A 26,171-nucleotide genomic window follows, 5' to 3' on the forward strand; every position below is an offset into this window, starting at 1 on the left:
TTAGTCGAGATTAGAACAAAACAGGCAACATGGCTGCGTTTGGCATGGTGAGAGCTCATCAATTATAATGAACGCTTTGGGATAGGATATTTATCCAGTTTAAAATAAATTTAAGAAGTTTAGGATACCTCAAAATTTACGCAACTGCATCTAAGATTACCATTTTCGCACGACTGCATTTCAGTAATATCATTTGGACTTTAATTAATTATTTTTAATGTACCTAAGAAAATGTGATATATTCAGACGGGAAGAAATCGGTCAGTAATAAAAATATAAAACAATAGTATGGATATACATATATTTTAGTGGATCTAAATTAAACTTGTAAAGTGTTATTTTTTAATCGTATTACCTACTTTCTGATCCAGCGAAAATTATTTTCCTGTCATGATAAAATTTTGCTAAGTACCTATACAATATTATATTGTAATGCAGAATGCTACAAGGAAACAAAATGGATTGAATTATAATTTTAATACCTATTGAGTTAAATATTTCCATATTATTATACCTATTTTATGATATAAAACACATAATAATTATGTCACTTAATCAAGGAAATATACAATACATAAACACCACTTCTTGTGATAAATGTCTCGCTAAAGTTATTTGTAATTAATTAAAATAATCAGACGAATTAATTGAACTCAAATATGTGTTTATAAGCTTCAATACCTAATTAATATTTTATTTTAGCATTTTAAATTTGCATTGAAAAGCTCTGGAATAACAAAATGTTACCAATATTATTTTAATGTTTATTTGACGGCATTTTTAAATTCAATATTCAGTAGTATAACACCTATCTAAGTCTGTAATTTAGATTATGTATAAATTAAAAAAATAATCTTGAAGGTGATAGGTAAATAAACTAAATTTTATTTAGAGAAAGCGATTAAAAATACGCTAAGGTTATCAGAGTCTATAGTTGGCTATTGTTTATATCTATTATCTACAAAATAACTTATTTAGAATGTCTTATAACTACAAGTGAGTAAATTTATACGTTTCATTTTTCAAAATAGTATGTATGTACTTTGAAACTTACATAATTCGTCAAGGAAGAAGTTTTTTCAGTTAAAATTAATATAGAGCTTAAAGCTCTTTTAATAAGTCAATATAACTTTCTATCATATTTTGATTCTGACAGTCACGTAGGTTTATTTGGTCTCTGTCAAAAGTTTTAGTTAATGCTAACGTTAAGTTTTAGTTAATTTTATAAGGATATTGTCTATATACATATATAATAAAATCGTAGGAAAGTCAAAACTGTACATTGAATATTTTTTTAAAAGAATACATAATCCATGATCTATAATCGATATAGAAGCCAAAAACATAGTTTTTAGAATTTTTGTCTGTTTGTCTGTTTGTCGGTTTGTCTGTTTGTCTGTATATGTGTCCAGGCTAATCTCGAAAAGTACAGCATAGATTGACTTCAAATTTTGCATGAATATTACTAACAGGTCGGGTGAGGCTTTTATATACATATTATCATGCTATCACCTCCGGGGGAGGAGCTGTGAACCTTTATTTTTCTTACGTATTCCGTGTATTACGACACCGTTCAATCAAGACTCATGTTTAAATGTTGTTTTTGAGTAAGCCACGCTATTATCTAGCTTTACCTACACTATAAAAACTACGTCATTTACGTAATTTTGGCAGAGAAACAGTTTAATGAATCTTAGTAGTATAAAGACAAATTTGAAACAGCGCCATCTATGAAGTGTTATAAAGGGCCGCCGAGAAGCGCCGGCGCACCTCCTGCGCCTGCCCAGTCCACAAGGCGCAACCACAAACTACAAAGTTCATCGATCACCTCAGTCCTCAGTTTGCGATCGACTGCGCGTGAGCGCACTACTACGAGCTTTATTTAGATCAAACGCCGCGATCTCAAACAAAGTAAAAAGTGTTCGTTAGTCGAGATTAGAACAAAACAGGCAACATGGCTGCGTTTGGCATGGTGAGAGCTCATCAATTATAATGAACGCTTTGGGATAGGATATTTAGTGTGCGTTACCCAGGCAAAATGTTTTGCTTTAGAGAGATGAGACTTAAACAAATAATTAGTGTATCATGAGGAGCAATTTGTTTACTAATAGCAAAATTTGTTTGAATTGTAGTTTTTAAGTTATTTAAGAAAAACAAATTTTGCTGGAGTAACGTTTGAAACGTTACCCAGGCAAAATCGTCTTTCAAAAATTAGTTTCAGCACGGAACCAAATACATGAATAGATAGATAGCTTTTGTTGCGTAGTAAATGTTTATAAATAGCAAAATTTGTGTGTGGTATAGTTCTTTAGTTATTTAAGATTTTGCTGCGGTAACGTTTTGGGATTTCCCAGATCTCGAAAACGGCTCAACGCAGAAGTTTGAAAAAAATACCAATAAAAGACCTCAATTTGTTTAAATTTGTTTAATCATTAGTTTTTGATTTGGTTGACGTAAACCAATGTAATTAAATGGTTTCAAAAATCAGAAGAAACGGGTTTGCAAGTAAACCAATACACTTATAACCAAATAAACAGCTGTAAAAAATACCCGTGGTTCGACGCTTGTTTACATCAGAAATATTAGATTTCATACTTTACACATTAAGAAGATAAAAACAAATTTGATTTATTTTAGACTGGTCGTACTTTAGCGATCAAATACGCAGTTCCCATAACATTAAGAAACATGGCATACTTTAAACAAATTAAAATGATTCCTGAAAATTCCTTCCTGTTAATTGCAGCTTTGAATTACGGCTCTAATGAAAGTTATCTCAAAAACAAGATTATGTCAGCAATTCTCTAATGAGCCGACCAAATTGAAAAGGTCACATAAAAGCGACCGCACCATACATAAGCGCAACCATCTGAAATGAACAGGATAATATAGATGTTTTGTTAGTACAGTTGAATACAAAAGTTTTCTGGTCAGGTTAGTAAAAATAATAAAATGGTTAAGATTCATTATTTTTATTTAAAAAATCAGTCTCATACAAATTATATGTATTGCTTTGCCTTAGCATCAACATTTTTGAGTTTTGTTACGTGTTACTTAGAGTGAATATTTTAACATTACATGTGACTGCCACAGGTGGATAACCCGTGAACCAATCATTGTCAAAGCGTCGTAACCTTCTTTTAACTTAATGTTGAAATATCCACTCTAAGTAACACGACATAAAGCTCATATTTCAATACCACAGTGTGACTTGAGTTGGAATTGAGTCGGCGTTGTGTGTGTAATGTGCAAAGCACATTTAATGTTTTTTTTTACAAAATATGTATTATCGGCTTGCCTATATTTCTTGCCCTTATGAGGGACGGTTTCGAGCATATTCTATAAAAAATGTATATAATCACAAAACTTTTAAATGAGAAAACAACAATATAATAAAAATCTTCCAACAATTATATAAAAAATAAACAACTTTTACACTTATGTACCTATTTAAAAATATAGGAAACAGTACAGTTTTTATCATTAATAACTACTAATATCACTCATAATCACAGATTCGTACCTAATTCAATAAAATTTGTGTGGTCATTGGGACCGTATAAAATTATGTGTTTTATGCTTCCAGTCTCTAACGTTTTAATTACCTACACTAATGAATATATAATCAAATGTGGCATTATGGAGTTTTTGCATTTCTGTAGTTTACAGTACAGATCATCGTAACATTCATATTGTTGAGTTTTCGTTCTGTAACAGTATGCTCTGTAATGTCCAATCAATGTGGAACTTGATGGTGGGTCAAAATCAATTACTGCCAAAATCATATACTGTTGGCCACTCTAAAAATATTAAAAAATCGGCTTCACGAATAACGTTTTTCTGCTTAACTGTACAAAACATCGGTTACCAAGCTGCTAATTTGCGAAGATTACCCGTACGTACGGTGCAGTCGCTTTTACGTGACCTTTTCAATTTGGTCGGCTTATTAGAGAATTGCTGACATATTCTTGTTTTTGAGATAACTTTCATTAGAGCCGTAATTCAAGGCTGAAATTAACAGGAAAGAATTTTCATGAATCATTTTAATTTGTTTAAAGTATGCCATGTTTCTTAATGTTATGGGAACTGCGTATTCGATCGCTAAAGTACGACCAGTCTAAAATAAATCAAATTTGTTTTTATCTTCTTAACGTGTAAAGTATGAAATCTAAAATGTCTGCTGTAAACAAGCGTCGAACCACGGGTATTTTTTACAGCTGTTTATTTGGTTATAAGTGTATTGGTTTACATGTAAACCCGCTTCTTCTGATTTTTGAAACCATTTAATTACATTGGTTTACGTCAACCAAATCAAAAACTAATGATTAAACAAATTTAAACAAATTAAGGTCTTTTATTGGTATTTTTTTCAAACTTCTGCGTTGAGCCGTTTTCGAGATCTGGGAAATCCCAAAACGTTACCGCTAGGGCATGCAGAACCGAGTCCGGTTCCAAGTTTCTGAAACCCGGTTCCAAATCGAGCTCAGAACCGGGTAGAACCGGGTTACCCGGTTCTTTTATAATACTTCGGAAAAAAATCCGAAATTAAACAAAAGTAACTGTGAAAGTACCTGATGGGCCTTTTATTTTACGCGGCTTGTGTCTTATTTTATTAAATTAATAAAGAAACAAAATTTAAATACTCCTCTTTATTTATCAGACTTATAAAAGTACCTTGTTATCATAATATCACATATAAACTTAAACCTTATTCATTAACTGCAAACTGTAAAGCAAAAAACCGGCCAAGTGCGAGTCGGACTCGCGCTCCGAGAGCTCCGAACAAACCTATTTTTTATAATGTTGTAACTTAAAAATTTATTTTTCTAGCAATTTTTCCTTTATCTGTGCTATAAGACGTTACTTTTACCAAATTTAAAGGCTCTGTGTTCATGAAAAGTACCCAGCTGTAGGTTTTGAGTCCCATGCGAATGTCGAAATTTGCGAAAATTCTTCGAATCGAAAATTCAGCATTTATGGCTGTATCTTTTGATGCGATGGCTTGTGAGTTTGACTTTTTCACAAAAAAAGGACCGAAGACTTGAGTATTCGATATAAATTTCAACTTGATACCAAAAACAAAAACATGACTGGATCATTATATGAAACCACATGAAACAGTAAAATCAACAGCTTTTCAAATTCACGACAAATCTAATAAAAATATTTCTGTAGCCTAATTTTTGTCATTTTCGACGCCTAATTTTTTTTTTTTTGGTAATACAACCGTAGGAAATTTATAGCATCTAAGGGCGTATTCAGAAAGAAAGCTTGAAACTTATAAGCGCTTATCGGCGCTTGTCATGTTCATATATTTTCCTGCGCGGGTTACCAGCACTGACAGGAAAATATATGAACATGACAAGCGCCGATAAGCGCTTATAAGTTTCAAGCTTTCTTTCTGAATACGCCCTAAGGTTAGACAACCAATCAGAGCCACGCTTGAGGCGTGGCACGAATATTCACGATGCACGTGAGTCTGACGTTGCCAGATACAATAAATTTGTTAAAATAATGCAGCAAAATATAAATAATACTTTATATTTTAATATTTTGGTCGGAACCGGGAGAACCGGGTTTCATACTATTCAGACCCGGTTCTCAAGATCATCAAAAAACCCGGGTTTACCCGGGTTTTTCGGAACCGGGTAAACCCGGGTGCATGCCCTAGTTACCGCAGCAAAATCTTAAATAACTAAAGAACTATACCACACACAAATTTTGCTATTTATAAACATTTACTACTCAACAAAAGCTATCTATTCATGTATTTGGTTCCGTGCTGAAACTAATTTTTGAAAGACGATTTTGCCTGGGTAACGTTTCAAACGTTACTCCAGCAAAATTTGTTTTTCTTAAATAACTTAAAAACTACAATTCAAACAAATTTTGCTATTAGTAAACAAATTGCTCCTCATGATACACTAATTATTTGTTTAAGTCTCATCTCTCTAAAGCAAAACATTTTGCCTGGGTAACGCACACGGATATTTATCCAGTTTAAAATAAATTTAAGAAGTTTAGGATACCTCAAAATTTACGCAACTGCATCTAAGATTACCATTTTCGCACGACTGCATTTCAGTAATATCATTTGGACTTTAATTAATTATTTTTAATTAATGTACCTAAGAAAATGTGATATATTCAGACGGGAAGAAATCGGTCAGTAATAAAAATATAAAACAATAGTATGGATATACATATATTTTAGTGGATCTAAATTAAACTTGTAAAGTGTTATTTTTTAATCGTATTACCTACTTTCTGATCCAGCGAAAATTATTTTCCTGTCATGATAAAATTTTGCTAAGTACCTATACAATATTATATTGTAATGCAGAATGCTACAAGGAAACAAAATGGATTGAATTATAATTTTAATACCTATTGAGTTAAATATTTCCATATTTTATGATATAAAACACATAATAATTATGTCAGTTAATCAAGGAAATATACAATACATAAACACCACTTCTTGTGATAAATGTCTCGCTAAAGTTATTTGTAATTAATTAAAATAATCAGACGAATTAATTGAACTCAAATATGTGTTTATAAGCTTCAATACCTAATTAATATTTTATTTTAGCATTTTAAATTTGTATTGAAAAGCTCTGGAATAACAAAATGTTACCAATATTATTTTAATGTTTATTTGACGGCATTTTTAAATTCAATATTCAGTAGTATAACACCTATCTAAATCTGTAATTTAGATTATGTATAAATTAAAAAAATAATCTTGAAGGTGATAGGTAAATAAACTAAATTTTATTTGGAGAAAGCGATTAAAAATACGCTAATGTTATCAGAGTCTATAGTTGGGTATTTTTTATATCTATTATCTACAAAATAACTTATTTAGAATGTCTTATAACTACAAGTGAGTAAATACGTTTCATTTTTCAAAATAGTATGTATGTACTTTGAAACTTACATAATTCGTCAAGGAAGAAGTTTTTTCAGTTAAAATTAATATAGAGCTTAAAGCTCTTTCAATAAGTCAATATAACTTTCTATCATATTTTGATCATGGAATCCTGATATTTCATGAATGTCAAAAAACTGTTCTGATATAGTGCTAAATAGTGCCCAAAGGAAAAAAATAGTGCTCTTGTACTTGCGAAGTTATAGCCATAGTTCGATGAGTATGCTGGACGAAGGTTTCGCCCAGCATACTCACCTCCGTCCGGAGAATCTGTATACGCTTCAAACATAATTCATACTTCAAAAAATAGTTCCCAAATAGTGCCAAACGGTGCCCAAAAAGAAAAAACAGTGCTCGAATAACTTCGGAGTTATAGGCTTCGTTCAGTGAGTATGCTGGGCGTAGGTTCTACGCCCAGCATACTCACCTCAGTGCGCGAATATCGAACGAGCTATAGGCATAATTTACGTCTCAAAAAATTGTACTTGAAATAGTGCCCAATATCAGTCCAATTTTTGCTTGACTTTTGACTTAGAAAACCATTAAATTTTAATGTAAACTTCTACATACTAACGTAAAATGGGGTACAGTCGTCGACACATGTTTTTGGACAAAAATATTAAACTTTCTAATTGTAGACTTCATGTTATTGGAAATAATTATGGTATTTTCTCACATGTCAAAAACTTTCGATTAAATGCATTATTATATATTTTATAAATAATAATAAATGAATGAAACTTTAAGCGTAAATGAAGTCTATTACTTCAATGCATTGTGTGTTTGTCTGAATAAAAACAGTCATTTGCAGCCAATAAAATTAATATCTTGAAAAATTGTAAAAAGGAAATTATACAGTTTCTTTTTGTATATATGTTGCAGGCAAAACTTATAACCAGTCAAAACTAGCACTGTGACATAGTTATACAAATTTTTAAAACTCTTTCCAATAGTTTCATCAATGAAAGGTTTAGCAATAAAAAACATTTTTAATTACTTACGTTATTTATTACTATTTAAAGGGCCAAAGTAATCAGAATTCTAGTTAACTAGTTCACAGCTTTTGTTAACATTCATAATATAATCAATGTAAATAGAAAAAATTGTAGTTTTAATATTGTATATAATATACATATAAAAAAATGTATAGCGTCGCGGGCGCCGCGCGTCGTAAGCCCCATACCTATTGACCGTACGTGCATCCATTACTGCCACACTATATTGAACTTTATCACATGAGGAATACAGGTCAATTCCGTAAACGTTGTGGTACCGTCCTTGATCCGGAAAATGATTATTTTGAATAATTTTGTCAGTTGTAATGTAAGCATTAATAACAGCAACTTTATTTTTCATGCATGATTTACTTCATTTGATATCTTAATCCTTCAAGCGCCGTGATCTAGACAAATATATAAAATCATTGTTCCTAGCTACCGGGGTCCCATGCGACGCTCGAAGGCTTAATCATATTATTATAAAGTATTATTAAAATAATGTGTAATTAATAATATTGCGATTCTAAAGTAAATACTCCCTTACATAGACAATATAACAAAACAAATAATTTACACAAGACAAAAATTGTTAGAAAGAAAGTTAATAATATTGTATTCGACTGTACTCAATGTAATGTATGTAGAAGTTTACAATCAAATTTAATGGTTTTCTAGGTCAAATGTCAAGCAAAAATTGGACTGATATTGGGCACTATTTCAAGCACAATTTTTTGAGACGTAAATTGTTCCTATAGCTCGTTCGATATTCGCGCACTGAGGTGAGTATGCTGGGCGTAGAACCTACGCCCAGCATACTCACTGAACGAAGCCTGTAACTCCGAAGTTATTCGAGCACTGTTTTTTCTTTTTGGGCACCGTTTGGCACTATTTGGGAACTATTTTTTGAAGTATGAATTATGTTTGAAGCGTATACAGATTCTCCGGACGGAGGTGAGTATGCTGGGCGAAACCTTCGTCCAGCATACTCATCGAACTATGGCTATAACTTCGCAAGTACAAGAGCACTATTTTTTTCCTTTGGGCACTATTTAGCACTATTTCAGAACAGTTTTTTGACATTCATGAAATATCAGGATTCCATGGTGAGTTGTGGTGAGTATGCTGGACGAAGGGACACGTTTATTTGGTCTCGGTCAAAAGTTTTAGTTAATGCTAACATTACATTTTATAAGGATATTGTCTATACATATAATAAAATCGTAGGAAAGTCAAAACTGTACATTGAATATTTTTTTAAAAGAATACATAATCCATGATCTATAATTAATCGATATAGAAGCCAAAAACATAGTTTTTAGAATTTTTGTCTGTTTGTCGGTTTGTCTGTATATTTGTCCAGGCTAATCTCGAAAAGTACTGCATAGATTGACTTCAAATTTTGCATGAATATTACTAACAGGTCGGGTGAGGTTTTTATATACATATTATCATGCTATCACCTCCGGGGGAGGAGCTGTGAACCTTTATTTTTCTTACGTATTCCGTGTATTACGACACCGTTCAATCAAAAGACTCATGTTTAAATGTTGTTTTTGAGTAAGCCACGCTATTATCTAGCTTTACACTATAAAAACTACGTCATTTACGTAATTTGGGCAGAGAAACAGTTTAATAAATCTTAGTACTAAATCACGCACGCACTAAATCAGTTATTAGAAATAGGTTTTCATTAAAAAATGTAGCACAATTGCAAAATAAAAATAAAAGCCTTTTGAAAGAGTTAGATAGATATCATAGGGACTTAGAACATTATAAAATGATACATGAAGTAGAAACTACTGAACTTCAGGAGAAAATAGACTCATTAAATGATACTTTACATGACCTCAAACAAGAATATTCTGCTGCCCAGTTACAAATTACTGAACACATAAAAGAGGCAGATTACTTAATAAAGTTAAGCAATGAAAATATGGATTGCTTCGAGTCCATGACCAATAACTATGTATGTCAGTGTTCCATAAGTGACAATGAGCAACCGTCGCACTATGTGTTTTTAGACCCGAAAAAGTTTCATTCTTGTTTTATTAGAAATATCTAAGGAGCTTCTCTTTTTAAATGCACGAGTAGAACACCCAGAGTTTTATTTCAAAAACACGATTTTTAAAAAAATATTTAAAATATTGGAATTTTCGCGGCCGACTGAGCTAAATAAATTCGTATAAAAAAAATAGATACACTAGATAATTTATTATGTTGCTAATATATGTAGTGATTACAGGCGCAAATTATCCTTTTTTGAAATTTTCGATATTGTCGATAGAGGCGAAAGTATTGTAATTTTTACTGATTTTCGTTTTTATTTTTTTATATTATATGCAGGCGTTAGTAGAAGCTCTGTTTAGTACCAAAAGAAGCCTTGAACTGAGGGCTACATGTGACAAAAATACCACATTCTAACCACGAAGTTATTACGAGATTTTCAAAGTTTTCAATGTCAGGGTTGACCCTAGTTTTTTTTTTTTTTTTTTATGTATTAGCGGGCAAACGAGCTGGCGCGTCACCGGATTAATACGATGATTGGCGCCGCCCATAATCACCCACAAGACCTGTACGGTTGCAGGTGTGTTGCCGGCCTTTAAGGGAAGAGTACGCTCTCTTTTTGAAGTACCCTAAGTCGTATCTGTCCGGAAATGCTGAGCTCGGGAGGTCGTTCCACAGAGGAGTGGTGCGTGGAAGAAAGTTCCTCCTAAATCGCACGGTGGAAGTGCGCCAAGTGTCCAGATGTTGAGGGTGATATTTCAACTTGTGGCGAGCAGTTCTATGGTGAAATTCAGCAGCCGGTATTGTTCCGAACAGTTCGTCAGAGCATTCGCCGTGGTAGATGCGGTAAAATACGCAGAGAGATGCAACATCTCTACGGAGAGCCAAAGAGTCCAGCCGATCAGTAATACGAGGGTCGTCCACTAATCGTATAGCTCGTCGCTGGATTCGGTTAAAAGGAAGGAGCTGATACTTGGGTGCTCCGGCCCAGAGATGGGAACAGTATTCCATGTGCGGCCTGACTTGAGCCTTGTAAAGTTGTAGGCGTTGGCCGGGTGTGAAATACTGTCCCGCTCTACAGAGCACACCAAGTTTTTGGGAGGCTAGCTTAGCTTTTCCTTCCAGATGACAACGAAACTGGACATCATTTGATATTTCGACTCCAAGTATACTAATGCTGGCTGAGACTGGTGGGAATGCCTTGAAAAACTGGAGACACGACGAAGGGAGTTTTTTTGGTGGTAAACGCGCAAACTTGTGTCTTTTTTGGGTTGAACTCAACGAGGTTATGTTTACCCCAATTGGAGATCTCCTCAAGAGAGTTCTCAATTTGAGACACAAAGTAAAGAAAAAGTCAAAGCTTTTTTTAACAATTATATATAAGTATATCATCTATCTATTACCAAGTTTTTGTTTATGTTTTAAGTCGTTAGTTATAGTCGATATTTTAATATTATTCAATATATTATTATAGGTATCCACATGTAATAAATTAACTCAATAAAAAAAATCTTAGATTTTTAAGAAAATTCAATAATATCAAATTAATACAAATAGACTACAAGCCCGCATAGGACAAAAATATGGGACAAATGAACCACCAGGGGACATATCTAGAACGATAGCAGAGCAAAAAATAATAAGATTCATCACTATGCCGTCACTTGTAAGCTGTCCAACTGAGTGCAGATGAGAATTGAAAAGTACAGGTAGACTCGGTAAATTTTGGTCATATATTTTTGTACGGCATTCTTAACCATCGATAGATCCATTAAAAATAATAAGAAACCGCTCAGTGCCGTACAAAAATGGTGGTCCACCAAGTTGGAATTTTTATTTAATTTCCGAGAGTTACCGGGGGTAAATTTGGTCATTTGACCATGTACGGCATCTGTGTCATACTATTGCTATACTGCTTTTAATCCATTATTCCGCAACGCCGTACAAAAATCATGGGGCCAAGGGGAAAAAATCGAGAGTTGCAATCCCCTCTCTTTCCCCACTCCAGGGGGTCATTTGACTAAGTACGGCTTCGGTTCCAAAACATTATCTAGCACTCAAAAGTACTATTAAAAGCAATGCCGTCAAAAAATAATTGTTCTTTTAAATGTATACCAATAATCATCTTAATTTCATCGAATTCTTGATATAAAGAGCTGTAAGGTCATTTGACCCTGTACGGGAACTTTTTTTTTAACATGATATTGTAAAATTCAATTGTTGTATAGTATTGCCGTTCAAAAGAAACCGTTCTAAAAAAAGTTATAGAGAAATGCAAAGCCAGAAATTTTGTTAAAGTTTAAACATCGTAGATTAATGAAATATAATAGTTTTCTACACTTTATCCGTTGTTTTAAATAGTATTAACATAGATAAATTAGGAAAAAACGATGCCGTACATTTTTGTGCAGACCACATCTTTTAGGCTGATGAAAGCGACGAAAGCTACAATTTTAAGGGTGCTTTATGGCCATTTGATACAGTACGGCATTAACATATTTTTACCCAACTACGGCAAAGCAAAAGGAGGGTTATGGTTGTTTACAGGTCATGTATGTATGTTCATCTATTCCCTCGTAACTTCTAAACTACTTATCAGAATTCGACAAATGACATATCATTAGAAGCGTCTGAATTGTTCACTGGATAACCAGCGACCAGCTAGCTAAAGGCTATATGGGGTTTCACAAAATCTAATGTGGCGCCCTCTAGCGGACAAAACATACAGAGTAAAAAAATAAAGTTAAGATAAATATGCAGTGTTTGGTATCATTTGAAAGCACTTTACTTGTACATTTTGAATATGTATATATTACTAGCATTTGCTTGTGACTTTACCTGTATTCATGGACTGATTGCATATAAGTAATTCACATCTTTTCATTCATAGCTTTTTTATTAGTTCATCAATTTAACGGAGTCCATTCCACCTGACTCCGACTTTCCAAGGTGATAATTAACCACCTCGAGCTTCTTAATATTAATGTATATTTATATTTTATTATAAAAATATAAAGCAAACATTTCGTTATATGGATTTTTTTCTTTTTCAGATTTTTCCCCTTTGAACCAACGAAAATGTACGGCACATGAAAAAATATTATCTATGCATAAAATACTTTAAAAATAAATTTATTTCGTGTTGTGTCAAATGACCCCCTGGAGTGGGGAAAGAGAGGGGATTACAACTCTCGATTTTTTCCCCTTGTCCCCATGATTTTTGTACGGCGTTGCCGAATAATGGATTAAAAGCAGTATAGCAATAGTATGACACAGATGCCGTACATGGTCAAATGACCAAATTTACCCCCGGTAACTCTCGGAAATTAAATAAAAATTCCGACTTGGTGGACCACCATTTTTGTACGGCACTGAGCGGTTTCTTATTATTTTTAATGGATCTATCGATGGTTAAGAATGCCGTACAAAAATATATGACCAAAATTTACCGAGTCTACCTGTACTTTTCAATTCTCATCTGCACTCAGTTGGACAGCTTACAAGTGACGGCATAGTGATGAATCTTATTATTTTTTGCTCTGCTATCGTTCTAGATATGTCCCCTGGTGGTTCATTTGACCCATATTTTTGTCCTATGCGGGCTTGTAGTCTAAAATAAATCTCCTTTTTCGTCAATATTTTGAGCATTGATCATAGTAATCTCATTAAAAGTCAAACGGAATTAACGGTAAAAACATTGACAAACCTATCTTTGAATTCTTTGAAAATCTATATCTCGTAATAACTTCGTGATTAGAATGTGGTATTTTTGTCACATGTAGCCCTCAGTTCAAGGCTTCTTTTGGTACTAAACAGAGCTTCTACTAACGCGATGCAACAAAAACTGGCCAGTATTTACAAGCGTGTGTGAGGCACGCACACACGCTTAGCGATTGCTATGTCTTACACCAGCGTCATTTGTATCAGGGAGTTACCAGCTAATGAATCTTTCCCGATAAAATGGGGCAAAACCTGTAAAATTATTTCATGTTAATAAAATCATAAATAATAGTTTAACTTTCAATTGTGTTTAGTTGTCTCTTGAGTTAGAATATGATTTTTATAGAATAGAAAATACAATCAAATAAAAATCAATTAGCATTTACAAAATATGTTTTATTAATTAATGTAATAATATAGTGTCGATTTATAAAAATACTACAGGTTTGCCGGCAGCTTCGCCTGCATCATTTTTAAATTTAACCCAAATTCGACGCCATTTTGAAATTCTTTGTTAATTGACCGATTTCGTTCAAAATCGATATCTGAGGATCCTTAGGTTCACAAAACAGGAAACTGGTACCAAAATTTTAAAAAGTCAGCGCCATTTTGAATTTTTTTGTTATTGTACCGATTTCGTTCCAAATCGATATCTGAGGATCCTTAGGATCACAAAACAGGAAACTGTTACCAAAATTTAAAAAAGTCAACGCCATCTTGAAATTTTCTGTTATTGTACCGATTTCGTTCAAAATCAATATCTAAGGATCCCTAGGATCGCAAAACAGGTAACTGGTACCAAAATTTTAAAAAGCCAGCGCCATTTTGAAATTCATTGTTATTGTACCGATTTCACTCAAAATCGATATCTGAGACTCCCTGGGATCTCAAAACAGGAAACTGGTACCAAAATTTTAAAAAGTCAGCGCCATTTTGAATTTTTTTGTTATTGTTCCGATTTCGTTCCAAATCGATATCTGAGGATCCTTAGTATCACAAAACAGGAAACTGATGCCAAAATTTAAAAAAGTCAACGCCATCTTGAAATTTTCTTTTCTTGAAGTTTCTATGTCAGATAACTATCGAATCTTTCTGCCAGCGTAAGCAGCAGAGCTGAGTTTGGCAGCAAGAGTTGATATATGGGTGCCCCATTGAAGCTTTGCTTTTAAGGTCACCCCTAGGAACAGAGTAGTCTTTTCTATTTTAAACCTATATTTAATTGTTTTTAACTACTAATTTAATGGCCCTCTCTTTGAATTTGTTTTTTAAATAATTTGCGTTTTGAGGTTGCATCACTTTTTACATTATCTAATTTAGCTATATGATAACACCGTATGGTCAAATATTTTTCGGCGACCAGTCTTATTAGGTTCACTTGATGAAGTGAACCACACGCGTGTTCAGTTTCAACTTTAAAATAAGTATTTTTATTACCAATAAATTGTTTTACTATACAGGATAAAATTTTTGTATAAGTTGGTCTCGTCATAATAAAATTCTGTCTAATAAACTTTCTGATTATAGTTTCCGAAGTCTTACATACAGAATATACATCTCTTGAAGCATAAATTAATCCGCCTTCATCCCGTGCGCTAACTAATTTATGATATTCATGCTTTTCATTTGAAAACAAACATTCGATGCATGCAGTACATTTGATTTGTCTACGCAGACATCTCACAACACAACCTGAAATGTACCCAACTATTTGTTGTGTATATTCATATAATGAAGAATCGTCTAAAAATCGAGACACACTCCCTCCGTTTTCATCCGAAATATGTTCTTCTGCCATTTCACTCTCATCTTCATCATCCTTTCGTGTTGCCGGTGTAGTTAAATTAATACATTTTAGTGCCGAAGAGCACGTCAAAACACTTATGTTTTCTAGCGGCACACAATTTCCTGATCCAGCAGATTAAAGTTCCATGTGACATAACAGTTTTCTGTATATACCTTTCAATTGTCGGGCATTTGGGTTATCGTTGTAACCACCATGCATACGTATCGCTCCAAAAAATAATTCAATGTGGTCTTGGCTGTTGCGATATGTGGATAAGTATTGCATTTTATGTGATTCTATTACAGTTGCATATAACACTTTTAAACTATTAATACAAATTAGAACTCCAAGAAATCCGGTGAAGGAGTTCGATTTCAGCACCGGTGTGTAGCTTTTTAGAGTTATTATCTTTTTTGTTTCGTGTTCTGTGTAAGTTCTTTTTCTCGAGACTTTCAAGTAAAGATTCAAAATCAAATCATTTACTTCTTCTAATACTGCAAATATCTCATCTTTATTTTTTGGATTCAAGGGCTGTTTATAGCCATATGCTTGTAAGTTTCTGGAATTAAAAACATCAAAAACGTTGTTCATTGCCATTATGAACTTTTCTGTCGCCTCACTGTCTTCAAAACCAGACAATTTCAACTCTTGTCGACAAAATTGTATTGCCTTAGAAACACTCCTGCTCAATAATTGTGTTGCCAATTTGACATTCATTATAGAATTTCGGAATTCAATATGTTTTTTTGTCAAGCGATTCGCTAGATGAAGCCCAATTTCTTCTTGGAGATTTGATAATTTTTTGACATATTCCCACATTATTTGCTCATTCTTGTACAAAAAGATTTCCTTCAATTGAAAATGATTTCGAATTAATTTCAGCATGTGGCAGAAATCCAAAAACACTGCTACTTTATAGTCAGCGCATGGGTGTTGAAATGTAGTTTTCAGTCGTCTAGGGTCATTCAATTCGCAACCCAGGATCTTCATGGCCGACATGTTAGAGGAGTGACCATCAAAAGTTAATGATACAACATCAACACCTACTTCGTGACATTTGGTAAGTATAGTTTTGATAATATTTGCTTTTTGGTCTCCTGTCATTCCATGAACTAAAAAATAAGCGACTGGTAATTTCCAAGGCTCATTTAATGACACTAACAAAAAAACATAAGCCTCTGATGCTTTGATTCTCATATTTTCGTTAGGACCAGTGCCTATATCAACAAGACCCTCATCTTGTTTAGTTTTTTCATTAAAACACTTCTGCTGTCTAATTGCCATTTCATCCGCTATTAATGCGCAAGTCATGTTTTTATCGGATTGTTTTCTTTTAGCATCCAAAATTTTGAACGAATCTTCTGTAAACCCTGGAGAACCATCAATATTTGCATACCATTTCGATATGGTTTTCGGGTGAGGAAGGCATGTTTCGAATTTACTCCTGACGAATCTATACGCATTTGGTGACAGAAAATGCAAAGTTAAACAAAATTTCCTAAACTCTGGTCTATATTTAGATACAGTTCTCTTAGATTTTTTCTTTAACTTTTTTTCCATAGTAGCATATAAGTCGGCAGCAAATACATTACTATTCAAAACGTTATGCGTATCATTGTCTATGTATCTCTCCTTTTTTAATTTTACAAGAATATCTTTGAAAGATGCAATTTTCTTCTTAAGCCGTACATTTTTTCTTCTAAGCGATTGAATTTTTAAAGAATGTTTCTTTTGGATACAAATTTTTCTGCGTAATTCTCTTCTCAGCTTTGCTTTTTTAGGAGTGTCAAAAATTGAATCTATATCTGAAAACTCTTCATTTATTTCAGACAAAGTATCAGTGCACACTACGTTGGGGCATGTTACAGAGGAGGAAGGCTCTTCTTTTGATGCGGGAGTATTCTGAAATCAAAAGTAAAGTAGTTATATAGCTTCGATGGTGATCTTAAAGAAGCAATAATAACAGTAGTAATAGTAAAACGACATAAAATTCTACTCTGGATAATCAAGTAGTAATTTTCCGGATTTTAAAGCGCATAAATAAGTAAAGAAAACATAATTGTTAATGGAATAATATTTTCTAAGAATAGGTTCTGTTATGGATGAATTTTAAATTACGTAACCCAATGTAGGAATATGAATCAGACAAGCATAACGCTCAAATAATATTTGCTGTAGGTATCATAACAAAAACTTACCAACTTCAGAGGCTTCTGTTGTTCAATGTTATATTCTATCGTCACTCCAACTTCTTCATCAGTGATATCACTTTCGTCAGATTTCACTGATGATAAAAACAATGCCTGTAGGCAAAATATAATGTTAAACATGTAAATCATAATAGTCCTCATCTTAAGTAAGAAGTATGAATCTCATACGTAATGCCCTCAGAAACGAACTGCGGTACGTCAAGTTCGCCGCTCTTACCACTGAGTAACTATATTAAAATTTAAATATATGGGCCTGTTCGTAATAAAACATACTTTTTTCGGGACCGCTTCCTTTTTCAATCTTCGACGGCCTTGATTATTTGCAAAATACAAGTCTTCTTCACGGAAATGTTCAGAGCATATCACCGTGGTTTTGGATGGTTTCCAGAACTCTTCTCCACGGCTTTTTCTTACTATGTCCACCCATCGACTTCTAATTATAGGATCAGTAGGTATCCTAAAAACCATGTATCCAAATGGTCACATTCTATTTTGACAAATATATTGATGATTTCCTTAATGACAAGGTTGCATGGAAGCTAATTTTGGTAAGTTTCCTTTTTTGTGATCCTAAGGATCCTCAGATATCGATTTTGAACGAAATCGGTACAATAACAAAGAATTTCAAAATGGCGCTGACTTTTTAAAATTTTGCTACCAGTTTCCTGTTTTGCGATCCCAGGGAGCCTCAGATATCGATTTTGAACGAAATCGGTACAATAACAAAAAAATTCAAAATGGCGTTGACTTTTTCAAATTTTTGTAACAGTTTCCTGTTTTGCGATCCTAGAGAACCTCAGATATCGATTTGGAACGAAATCTGTACAATAATAAAAAATTTCAAAATGGCGTTGACTTTTTTTCAATTTTGGTAACAGTTTCCTGTTTTGTGATCCTAAGGATCCTCAGATATCGATTTTGAACGAAATCGGTACAATAACAAAGAATTTCAAAATGGCGCTTACTTTTTAAAATTTTGGTACCAGTTTCCTGTTTTGCGATCCCAGGGAGCCTCAGATATCGATTTTGAACGAAATCGGTACAATAACAAAAAATTTCAAAATGGCGTTGACTTTTTCAAATTTTTGTAACAGTTTCCTGTTTTGCGATCCTAGAGAACCTCAGATATCGATTTGGAACGAAATCGGTACAATAATAAAAAATTTCAAAATGGCGTTGACTTTTTTTCAATTTTGGTAACAGTTTCCTGTTTTGTGATCCTAAGGATCCTCAGATATCGATTTTGAACGAAATCGGTACAATAACAAAGAATTTCAAAATGGCGCTGACTTTTTAAAAATAAATATTAAAATATTTAAGACTAAAAAAAAAACATCCAAAGCTTGCAAAACAAAAATAATCGGTCCATCCATTAAGGCTGTAGGCTCAGCCAAACAGTTTTTAAAACACACCCACATACATTCATACATACATACACACACCTTCCCTGATGTATTTCCTCCTTCTGGTGCAGTCGGGTAAAAATGAACATACATCAGCTTTTAAGAAACTATGGGGAAATTCGCAATCCAAGACTGGCAACACTAAAAAACGACGCGTTGATTTTGTGAAAATAATTATGAATTTGTTATTTTTGTTTCCGTAAATTACTATTACTTTTGAGTTACTTACCGATGGTAGGAGATTTTGTTAGTTGTTCGTAAACGTCCTTTGTAATTTCTGCAGATTTTAATCGCGCAGCTTGTCATTTTCACCGAAATAATCTAACGCAAAAAATGAGCCGTGTGTGCGTATCTCTTGACGTTACAATTGACACTGAGGAGTGGTGAGCGCTTTAGAGGCTAACAGTTAGCTGATATTTTTATTGACGCTTTTGACGCGCCGATACTCTATCTAGGGAGTATATAATCAAAGATATTTACATAAAAACTCATTTAACATAACTCTATCACAATATTTGCTTGAATGATAATAATGTAGATATAAAAATGCTTTCCCCATCGGTTATCCCTGAGGTTAATGTTTTGTTTGATATTCCGTATTCTTTTAACCTGTTGCAGATTTGGCATGGTTGAATATAGTTATGTAATGTTAGTGGTAGTGACCAAACATGTAAATTATTGTCATATTCCAAACCAATATACCTATCTATTACGCGTTAAAAAATCAGTTCTTACAAATGTATGTCTGATACCAATTTTTTTCATGTGTTCTCTAGCTCTTGTTCTTTTCTACCCTTTTGTGCTAAAAGAAAATTAAGTTGAATGTATTTGTTCCCAGAGGCCGTGGTGTTTGGTCGCACTCCTTCTCATCGTATCCTGTACACATACACACACAGAGGCCAAAAATGTCACGTGAGTACCATATTCTGCTGTTCTTCTGTTGTAAATAATAATGATAAATGATGCTCCTGGGTTTGTCCCAAAATAAATACTTAGGTATCCGTTCATCTATACTAATATTATAAAGCTAAAGTTTGTTTGTATGTTTGTTTGAACGCGCTTATCTCAGGAACTACTGGTCCGATTTGAAAAATTATTTCGGTGTTAGATAGCCCATTTGTCGAGTAACCATAAACAACTGAGGTGTAGTTACTTTGACAGTCACAAAAGACGTGGTATAAGAGTCCGTCGAAGGATTAATGTTTGAATAAAGGTTTGAATTCTCTCTAATGGTTTATTTTCGTTTCCTTCCGTTGAATAGTGTAAGCTTTCAAAATAATACGTTGACCGGGTAGAACTTTGAATTAAATACAAACTTTTCCTACATCTTTATCATCGCCAGAATATATTTAGAGCAGTACATATAAAAAAATATAACGCATTCAGTTAAATTTAAGTTGATCTAACTATTTGTATTGTATCTTGATGAAAAATATTACACTCAAAAATAGGCTTGAGATAAATAACATCGTTTATTATTTATATGAGGATTAAATATGTATAGAAATAAGAAACCCCATAATGTTTTATCTAAGACTATTTTAAACTTCAATTCGTTGTGGCGATCACGGGTCATTTTTATCGTAGGCGTACTACGATGTCATTAAATTTTTATTGTTCCATTAGCATATTCATATTTTTATTACTTCGGTCAAAGGCACTTTCATTTTGTATGAGAACATGTATCTTCATTATAGGTTACTAGCAGTGCCGTGGTTTTAAATATGTATAAAAAGCACGGGTAAAACTCATCCGCATTTTTAACAGGCGTCTATCCAATTAAATAAATAAATAAATAAATAAATAAATTTATAATAATATAGAAAAAATTAGAAACCTTCAATGTACTTTGCAGACGTGAGACGATTATGGAATGTCTTGAGTATGAAATTTGTCGAGTTGCTCACATCATTTTATATATCAGACGCTAATTACATAGGTACCAGCAATTATAACATTCCCACTGTCTCCTTTCATTAGTTATCTAATAAAACAAAGACCTCATTCAATTCAAGCGTTGGGCATTTCCTACCTTACATAAACTGGCGACTCCCTTTAACACATAGCAATGAAGATTCTTCACAACCTACATGTAGGTACATTACGTAACCGTCACTTGTTTAGCGATTACATCAAGTGTTTTGAAAGTCAATGAACATCAACATGTTCAATCAATTTGTATTGATTGATTGATAAACTCATGTACGATACGATTAATGGTAGTTAAATGGATTTATGATGCTAATTAGAATTTTTTTTATTGCATCAATCGAATTATTAGGTTTTTTAGCAAAATATTGAGAAGGAAGTATGTATATTACTTATATAGGAAAATATGGATTGAAATTTGAAGTACATAGATGCTACCTACTGTTAATCAGATTTTTTTTAATCCCAGATCATGTCAGTTGTAAGCTCTCAGTAGCTGAGATCCTGGCTCGAGACAGGAAAAATTTTATAATAATTTTACAGCAATGGTTGTTATACTGAATTGAAAATGTATTTTTCAGACACGAAGATATCCGAGACGCTATGCTATCACTCGTCCACCTCTTCCGTGTATCAGAAAGCAAACTGGATCGCCACGAATTCCGAGAAAAGGCTCTTGGAGACGAGCTGAAGAAAATGCTTATTTCTTTAGAAAATAAGCACAAAGCACTCGAGCCCTTAAAGGGGCAAATTTCGCGTCTGGATGAACGAGTCTACAACGTGGAAAGTCTATTTATACAGGTAAGCAGATCACAGTACATGGCATTTCAAGTAGGCATATTATTCTACCGTACAGTACATTTACTAGAAAAATAAAGTTATCTTCTGATATATATCAAACCTTACATTTGTCCTGTTTTAGAAAGAGGAGAAAGAAAAGGCAAAGCAAGAAAAAACTCACGAAATGTTGGAAGACATACAGAAGTCATTGCAAGCACTCACGGCTACAGTGAATAAGAACTTGAAGGCAAACACAGCACCAGTAGACGTAGAAACGAATCTAACCACCGAAGATGACTCTATAAGCAGGCGACTTGATGCTACCGACGCTAAGTTGGATGCTGTTAAACAAGAAATTCAGGATTTGAAGAACAGTTTGAATAAGGTAATTTAAAATGTCAGAAATAAAAGTTTAATTGGATGATGTGTTAATGAATAAGGCAAAAAAATTCTGGACCAATTTTTTACGTAGTTTATACTTTATAGCCTCTTATCAATAGACAGTAACACGCTACGATTTAAGGCTAAGTGCAACACAACAATTTCAGAGCGAGAGCCTAGTTAAGTGTATTATTATAACTAACAGAAGGTAAAATTTCAGGACGCTCTTCGGGCTTTCTGCGTAGAAATGGCAACTGACGTGAACCCCTTCGAGCGACACATAACAGAGGCTGAGAAATTACTGAACAAGTATGAATTGAAGCTGAATAAATACAACGAAACGTCTTCCAAGATACCAACAGACTTTGTGCCTTTGAGCGAGGTTACGCTTGCTGACGAGGCTTGGCACAACAAAATGAGTGAAGGTAAATTACCATTAAACATAAATTTAAAATTATATGCATAATATGTTCAAGGCCAAAGTTCTATAAAGATGGGTAGAAATTTCGAGAATTTTCATCTATCCGCTCAAACTAATTATTAGATAGCTGTGATTATTTTATACATATGATAATAACAAAATAATAATTAAGGTTTACCACGAGGTAAGGGTATGAGTGCATTGTTAATATTATGCAGTAGTTGATAGTTCATGTTAACTATTAGATTGACGACTACGATTGGAACTGGAAAGGTTTTACTGGAATTCTATCATTTTTGTACGATATTAGTTACATTGTAACGATACCCATGTGGCCTCGTAATACTAAAATTATTGTCCGAACGCGTCTCATTTGTCTGCAATTCATATCATTGTGCCTACGTACATTGTAAATGAATTCCCGGCTGTTATCTAAACTGCTTAATGCAGTACAAAACGATATTCATTCATCAAGCAACTGGGACATATAATATTTTCTATCAGCAACGTGCATTTCATTTCGTTGACAATGCCGACAAGAAGACAGGCGCTCGTTAACACGGCCTGATCGACCTATATTATACTGGCGTTTCAGAATGTTTAGGCTTTTTACTCAAGTTTATTTTGCAGTAATAATACAAAAGCAAAAGCGAGACTATTCTAGTCAATACGGCTAAAAGGAGGCATTAGAATTTTTTGTTTTTAGTTAGATCTTTGCTCGCTTGCTATGCTTTGATCGCATCTAATAACTGAACCATGAACTGAACATATTTCATCATAATATTATTTTAGTTTTTTATTCGTACAATAAATGATATTATACCTATATGTATATACAAACAAGAGGAGTGCTATACAAATAATGGTATGATAAACATTTTGAACATTTTCCTTTAACTTATTTTTTCCTCAATTCGCATTTCGTAACCACTAGGGTATTATTCATTCTATATAAATACTCACCCAAAATCTTATCTTAATACTATTAAAATAAATAAAATAAAAAATAAAATAAAATAAAAAAGCCTGTTTATTTCCTGCAGATATGTTGACATTTTTACAAAGTAACGCTTACGCGGTAAGAAAAATAAGTGTATACAAAACTTGATTGTTAATAGTGTTAGTAATTGTAATTTTGTTGTATTCCAATGCTAATATTAATTATTTAGTTATTGTAAATAAACAAAAGAAATTAATTTAACGTAATGAACTAAAGTAATCAATCTGCATGAACCCCTGTCTGGGTAAAGGCCTCCTCCAAAGCTGACCACCCGTCTCTATCTTGCGCTATTTGGTACCACAGAGGGCCGGCTGTTCTCTTGATGTCGTCGTCCCAGCGTGTTAAGGGCGCGTATAAAGTCAAATCACCAATCAACTTTTAGTTGATACGTGTAATATTCAAGACCAAATATAAAAAATAAAATATATGTAAAACTTGATGATATTTTCGATTATATTGTCAGATCAAAAACATAAAATATTGAAATTGACTCGATAGAAAAAATTCACGAAGTTACCTCTAAATTTCACACTTTTACGTTTTTTACTGGACATGGTAATACTTATTAAGATTTTTTTTTCATAAACAATTATATTAAAACATTTGCAATATATTTGTCAGAGCATTTTGTGTAATTACTTTTAGTTTTGGTTTAATCACGATAAAACACTTTTGGCGCTTACTATATTTTTAATTACGCAAGAAATCATCTTCCATCGCACGTTCCGGGAGCTAAAAACATAATTCTATTTCATACATCAGACGCTATCGCTCCGTTGAGACGAGTAGACCACGCTAAAATTGCTGCGCCGTGTTTTATAATTACGCCGAATATTGATTTGTAAACAACAAAATGAGAAACGAGAACTAAAAAAGATTCAAATTGAAAAGATAACTAAATGTCGAAGGTAAGTTATAATAGTATTGTTATAATATTAATAAATAATAATTATAATATAAAAAGATAAGTCTTGATTTACCTATTTGAGAAAGTTTAGTTTCTGTAAAATAATTTCCGCGGGCTGAATATTGACGCGATAGCAGCAGCAACTATAGATAGGTAAATAAAATTCATAGTGGTACCTAATTCTTACAGTCGCGGTGCAATCAATCAAGTCAAGAAAGATTTATATTATTATTATTACTATAGGCAGATCCTATGTTCGCTCCAGTAAATAATAATATCAATAATATGTAAACCGGTTGTGAATAGTACATATATATTATATTTACAATCTGTATTAGATAATCATACATAACATCTATACATAGGTATAACAAATTCGTACGAAAGTCAAAACTGTACTTACATTGAATAGGTATTTTTTTATAATATACATAATATGTATATGTATATATATAATATATTCATAATCTGTATTACATAGTAATATGTAGTACATATCTATACATAAATATAGTTTTTAGAATTTTTGTACGTCTGTCTGTATGTATGTCTGGGCTCTAATTTTGGTGCAGATATAGCTTGAGACCTGAGAAAGGTCATAGGATGAGTTTTATCCCGTAAATAAAAAAAAACTGTCTGTGTTTGTCTGTTTGTTTGTACACGCTAATCTCCGGAACTACTGGACGGATTTGAATGAAAGTTATTTTGTTGTGTAGGTACTATTATATTATCCGGGAAATATAAAATAATAATTTATTTTGAAAACTGAAACACCTGATGCAGAACCGCAACAGACCACCTAAACTATAGATTCATTTGAGAAAGTTTATCCAGGCGAGTTTGGATATTATTATTTGTGTAAATTCTGTAAATTCGTTTCGGGAAAATCGGGAATGTTTTATAATATTATATATATATATATATATTATAGTATTACTATAGGTAGATTCCTATGTTTGCTCCAGTAAATAACCAATACAAGTTGTGAATAGTAACTACACATTATATATATTTACAATCTGTATTAGATAATAATATTACAATCACATAGGTATAAAAAAAAATTGTACGAAAGTAAAAACTGTACATTGAATATTTTTACGAATACCTACTTGGGGCGTGATTTTCAATCGATATAGGAGCCAAATTATAGAATTTTTGTCTGTTTGTCTGTATGTATGTCTGGCTCTCTAAGCTCTAACTTTGATACAGAGATAGCTTGAGACCTGAGAAAGGACATTGGATAGGTTTGTTCCCGTAAATCCTAAAAAAACTCTATGTGTCTGTTTGTTTGTACACGCCAATCTCCGGAACTATTGGACGGCTTTGAATGAAAGTTATTTTGTTGTGTAGGTATTATCTGGGCAATATAAATATACAAATTCGAAGATCTAGAATGTATGATGAGGGACCCTGAGATCACACTCTAACATTTATAGGAGTGACGTCAACAAAAATTGTTGCGTCTGATGGAAATTTTCTGTTGATTAAAAAAAATCAAAGATCTGGAACATCTGATATAGACCCATAAGAGCCCAGCTACACATTTATAAGAATGATTTTATTTTTAGAATAATTGCTGAGTCGAAAAATGTCGTACAATCTAATAGTCCATTGAATAAAAAGTTCTAGAGTGCGTGAGTTAGTAACGTAAGATGTTTCTTCGGAAACATGTCAAGAGTCCCTAGGTAATAAACATAC

The 26,171-nt window shown here is 33.0% G+C and overlaps 1 protein-coding gene and 1 pseudogene across 1 annotated transcript in view; one reads left to right on the plus strand and one right to left on the minus strand.

The window, feature by feature from the left end:
* Nucleotides 1-1,843: 1,843 nt before the first annotated feature.
* The window catches only part of LOC149480905 (uncharacterized), a 29,827-nt gene continuing 5,499 nt past the window's right edge, over nucleotides 1,844-26,171 (plus strand). The window contains exons 1-5 of the mRNA XM_089706079.1: nucleotides 1,844-1,972; nucleotides 19,891-19,964; nucleotides 21,563-21,782; nucleotides 21,904-22,146; nucleotides 22,363-22,567. Of these exons, the coding sequence (XP_089562205.1) occupies nucleotides 1,955-1,972; nucleotides 19,891-19,964; nucleotides 21,563-21,782; nucleotides 21,904-22,146; nucleotides 22,363-22,567 (760 nt within the window). The 5' untranslated portion in view covers nucleotides 1,844-1,954. The remainder of the gene's footprint in view (nucleotides 1,973-19,890; nucleotides 19,965-21,562; nucleotides 21,783-21,903; nucleotides 22,147-22,362; nucleotides 22,568-26,171) is intronic.
* On the minus strand, nucleotides 10,462-19,502 carry LOC149480906 (uncharacterized; annotated as a pseudogene).

Source organism: Colias philodice, chromosome 17, assembly GCF_061535455.1.
Source record: "Colias philodice isolate Cphi_HAF_F1 chromosome 17, ilColPhil1 Martin Lab GWU primary, whole genome shotgun sequence".
NCBI lineage: Eukaryota > Metazoa > Arthropoda > Insecta > Lepidoptera > Pieridae > Colias > Colias philodice.